The 4,882-nt window shown below is 28.3% G+C and overlaps 3 protein-coding genes across 3 annotated transcripts in view, besides 2 other annotated features; 2 read left to right on the top strand and 1 right to left on the bottom strand.

The window, feature by feature from the left end:
* The window catches only part of EDI_052770 (uncharacterized protein), a gene marked incomplete at both ends in the record, with an annotated part of 1,101 nt that extends 685 nt beyond the window's left edge, over positions 1–416 (top strand). Inside the window, one exon of the mRNA XM_001733476.1 lies at positions 1–416. This exon is cut by the window's left edge and continues 229 nt beyond it. Coding sequence (XP_001733528.1) covers positions 1–416 — 416 coding nt within the window.
* Positions 417–493: 77 nt separating this feature from the next.
* Positions 494–2,932, bottom strand: EDI_052760 (ATP-dependent RNA helicase, putative; the record flags this gene model as incomplete). The annotated part of the gene is made up of 1 exon (XM_001740822.1): positions 494–2,932. One exon carries the CDS (start codon positions 2,930–2,932, stop codon positions 494–496), a length of 2,439 nt encoding a protein of 812 aa, XP_001740874.1.
* A 93-nt stretch (positions 2,933–3,025) lies between these two features.
* EDI_052750 (uncharacterized protein) lies at positions 3,026–4,638 on the top strand (the record flags this gene model as incomplete). The annotated part of the gene is made up of 3 exons (XM_001740821.1): positions 3,026–3,299; positions 3,345–3,688; positions 3,748–4,638. 3 exons carry the CDS (start codon positions 3,026–3,028, stop codon positions 4,636–4,638), a joined length of 1,509 nt encoding a protein of 502 aa, XP_001740873.1.
* Positions 3,366–3,386: a sequence feature (AT_rich).
* Positions 3,694–3,737: a sequence feature (AT_rich).
* Positions 4,639–4,882: the final 244 nt, after the last annotated feature.

The raw sequence follows: 4,882 nt of genomic DNA, 5'->3' as shown, positions 1-4,882 counted from the left end.
CTGGTTTAGGTATTGGTCATGAAATTGAAGAGATGTTAATGGATTTTATTTCTCAGAAAGGAAGAGATGGACCACTAAATACACCTGAACATTGGTACAATGCATATCTTTATTATATGCGATCTCATTTTCACTTTTTGAATCCAGCATTTGAAGGGCTTTTTCGTTCAATCAATGCAAGTATAAAAAAAGACATTGAAGTACATAGACTAACAGGAGTAGCATGGGCTATTGCACAGGGAAAGCTCTATCACAGACCAACTAAGGAACAAATTATTTGGGTAGCTTTAGAACAAGTTTATCCATTATCTCATCGAATGAAAAATTATTTTGGTCAAGAATATACAGAAATAGTAATGAGAAATTATCACCCAAAAGATTATTTTATTGATTGGGATGACACAATGACTAAGTAATATCAATTCATGTATTTGTTAAGTCATAAGGTTTTCTGGTTTATTAATTTTAATTGTTAAAAAAAGTAAAGGAATTATTATTTATTCTTTTTACTACGATATTTACGAATTGCATCTTTCATATCTTCTTCTTTAAATACATGAGGAGCAACTTCTATGAGCCATGATGGATCAATTTCAGAAACTTGACGAACGTATTCTTTTGTTGTTAAAACTAATTCATAAAATAAAATCCAACGAGGATTTTTATTAAACATACTTGAACTTGGGTGAATTTCTATTGTCCTATTTTGTTTTGTTTGACGATAAATTCCTTCTTTAGTTAATTGAGCTGTATTAAGGAAATACCCACTTAATAATGCTTTAAGTATTGATATATTATCTTTTGATTTTAACATTTGAATATCAACCCGTTCCATTATATTAACTAATTGGTCTCTAATATCGTTTGCTTTATTTAATGCACGTGCTTGAAGAAAATTATCTCTACACCATCCATCTGATTTACCAGCATCAACCCATGAATTATAAACACCTAAAAGAGTAAGATGATCTCCTTCAGATCTAACAAAACCTTTTTTAATTGTATCTGCTATTTGAGCTTTTTCTTTTGGTCTATAAAATAATTCTCCTGATATTTGTAACATTGCACAAATTGTTGCAATTTCTTCAGAACATTGATATTGTTCAGACCCAATAAGTACTCTTGCTAATGTTGGTGCTATAGGAAATTCTGCCATTTTTTGTCCCCTTTGAGTTAATTCTCCTTTTTGATTGAAAGCTCCTAGTGCATACAACTCTTCCAGAGCTCTCATTAACGATTCAGGACTTGGAGAGTCCATAAAATCAAAGTGAAGAATATCATCAATTCCAAGTGTTTTTAATAATAAAATTACCGATGAAAGATTAGACCTAATAATTTCTGGTGGAGTAGATTCGGGTAACTCTTTAGTAAAGGCATCTTTAGTATAAAGTCTATAACACTTCCCAGGGGACACACGACCAGCTCTTCCAGCTCTTTGGTCTGCTGATGCTTTACTGATTGGGACAATTTTTAAACTTTCCATTCCAGTTCTAGAATTATATTCATTAATTTTACAATACCCCGAATCAATAACATAAACAATTCCATCAACTGTAAGTGATGTTTCTGCAATATTTGTTGCAACAACAACTTTCCTTGCATTTGGAGGTGTTGGAATAAATATTTGGGCTTGAATATCACTTGGTAATGCAGCATAAATTCTTGTGATGATCAATTCATCCATTTTTGTACCATATCCTCTTGTTCTTTCTTTAATTGCTTCAGCACATTCATCTACTTCTTCTTGTCCTGTAAGAAATATTAAAATATCACCTTTTGGCATTGTTGTATGAATTTGAATAGTTCTATTTACTGCAGCAATTAATGGATCAGGTTCAGGTTCTGTCAAATATTCAATTGTGACAGGAAATCTTCTTCCTGGAATAATGAATACTGGTGCATTATCAAAATACTCAGAAAATTTTTGAGTTTCTAAAGTAGCTGACGCAATAATTAATTTTAAATCTGACCTAAATCGGATTATATCTTTTAGTAGTCCAAATAATAAATCTGTTGATATTGTTCTTTCATGTGCTTCATCTATCATTATACAACTATATTCAGATAAATCTGGTTGATTTAAAAACCCTCTTAATAACATTCCATCTGTCATATACTGAATTAATGTTCTATCAGATGTAACATCTTCAAATCTAACAGTATACCCAACCATTCCTCCTAACCGAGTTCCAATCTCTTCTGAAACTCTTCTTGCAATGCTCATACAAGCAACTCTTCTTGGTTGTGTAACTCCTATTTTTCCTTTTTTACAATATCCATCTTCATATAAATACTGAGGTAGTTGTGTTGTTTTACCACTACCTGTTTCTCCCGCAATAATAACAATTTGATTGTTTCTAACTAATTTTAAAAATTCTTCACGTTTTTGATATACAGGTAAAGATTTTCTAATTTCATTCATTTCATCTTGTTTTGTTCTTTTTGAAGGGATTTCTTCTAATTCTTTTGTTCTTAATTCCAATATTTCTCTTTCAAGAGAGTCTTCATCTTCTTGAAGTATCATTTTTTCAAAAGAACCATCATCTATTTTACTTCGTTCATCTATACTTTTACCAATAAAAATAGCCTTTTTTTGGGTATTCATCCATTGTTCATTATCTTCGTCTTTGTAATTATCATAAATTGGTTTCTCTTCTATAACACTACCTGTTTTAGGAATACTATATTGAGGTTCATTAATTTGTTCTAAGGCAATACGTTGTTTAGCTAAATTATAAATATCTATTTTTCGTTGTAATTCTTTCTTTTCTGATTCTGTTAATTCGTTTTCATTAAACATTTCTTTTTCATCTTCAATTTCATCCCTTATTTCTCTTAATTTTTGGAATTCTCTTTTAGGAAGATATTGTTGTCTTGATTCAATACGTTTTTCATCCCATTGATTTGGTTCAGATGGAGAGTTTTTTGACATATGAATCTATTAAATTCCTTTTTTTCTATTTAATGTTTTCAAATTTTCAAAATTCTCATCTGAGAAACCAATAAATCAATTGTTTTGTTTGTTATGAAGACTTTTATCATTTGGATAAGTTTCATTGTTTTGTCTTGTCAATGCCAAGAGACTCAAATGTATGTTAATGAAATTAAAGAAAAAATTATTGATGAAATGAAACAAGGAATGGATGGAATTCATAAACTCAAAGAAGACTTAGTCTTTGCTTACAACCATCCACACAGAAAAAATAAAGATTATTTTAAAGCAATCTCTGAAAAAGAAAAAGAAAGTATTACAACACCAGATTCAGGAATGAATGAAAGAACAGTAAATATTGATCATAGTTTGTTAACCAAACTAACATAATTAATAAATAATCATTTTATAGATTGTGGAAGTGGTGAAAAGGAATATTATAATTTAAATATTAGTGTTTGTGATGGAAATTATAAAATTAGAATTAATGAATATTTTATCGGTCAAGAATATTTCAATGCATCAGAAATTGTTGCTATAAATTCTCCATGTGAAACAATAGAATGTACTGTCAATGAATTCTTTATTGATGAAAATCTTTTTAAAATTGATCAATTCAAATTTAATAAATGTGTTATCTTTAAATTTAATAATAATGAAAATCATTATATGTCAGAAATTGATATTTCTTTAATTTGTGATAATACAACACTTATCGATTCAACTCATTATGCATACAATTGTTCAACAATGAATGTTTGTTTATAATTAAAGTTATTTTATAAACTTAAATAAAAAAATTAATCTTTGCATAGCTTGTTTGTGATGATAAAGTTATTTCTAATCATTTTTATTATACTACTAATTATTCACAATTTAAAAATTGTTTTACTGTACCTGTTCTTTGTAATGATAAAAGTCAATGCAATCAAATTACTGTTGACTGTCCTGAAGAATATCATTGTGATATCACATTCAATAATACACAACCTTGTAATATAAATTGTAATGAATCAAGATTAGTATCACATTGCTTATGTCCACCAGATAAAAAAGGAAAATGGTGTGAAGAACAAACTGATGTAGAATGTAATTTGATTAGACTACAGTCAAACGTCCAATCATTTTCACAAAGTAAATACCTTGACCAAGAAGATCCTAACGAAGAATATGCTATTCAAATATATCCTTTTGACGGTGTTAATGATATAGAAATTTCTGTTTATATTAACTGTACTAATCAAGTAAAGTATGATAATCAATACCAATATTGGATTAACACATCTTCTCTTATTTTTTCATCTGATCCTGAACGTCAGTTACAAGTAAGCGTTATAAATTTTTATCATTTTTATGATCGGTCTGAATACTTTGCTTCAAATATTACAAAAGAACAATACCTAGCACAACAACCAATTAAATTTATAATTAATTCTACTTTCTTAACAACAACAAGATCATGGAATGGTGATTTATTATATGCTGAAATTGTCATTAATCCTCATTTATCTTCTACTTCATTTGCTTTAACAAAGTTCTATATCCAAAGAAAATACACTGAAAAAAAGTACAATAAACATAATTGGATAAAACAAAATTGGTTGGTTCTAATCCTAATCACTGGTGTTCTTCTTCTCACTGTCCTTGCAGTATTCTGGTATTACTGGAAAAATAAGCAAGAGTTTGTTCATGTGAAAGAAGTTTAACTTACTTATTTTAACTTTATTCTTTGTTGGTTATATAAAGATAAACAGAAAAAAAAACAATGACAACTAATGATAACTTAAAAGTGTTATTCTAGAATCAAAAATAGAACTCTTATCTGCAAAAATAGTATCTAATAACCCCAAAAAATTTTATAAAAAGAGTTAATAATTAGGTCCATAGATTTAGATGTTATAAGACTTGGAAATTAACTGTTCTGTTTTATTTAATAAATTTAACTTCTAT

This window comes from Entamoeba dispar, genomic scaffold (assembly GCF_000209125.1).
Source record: "Entamoeba dispar SAW760 scf_1105229463247 genomic scaffold, whole genome shotgun sequence".
In the NCBI taxonomy this organism is placed as follows: domain Eukaryota; phylum Evosea; order Mastigamoebida; family Endamoebidae; genus Entamoeba; species Entamoeba dispar.
This window is presented reverse-complemented; position numbering and strand designations above follow the sequence as displayed.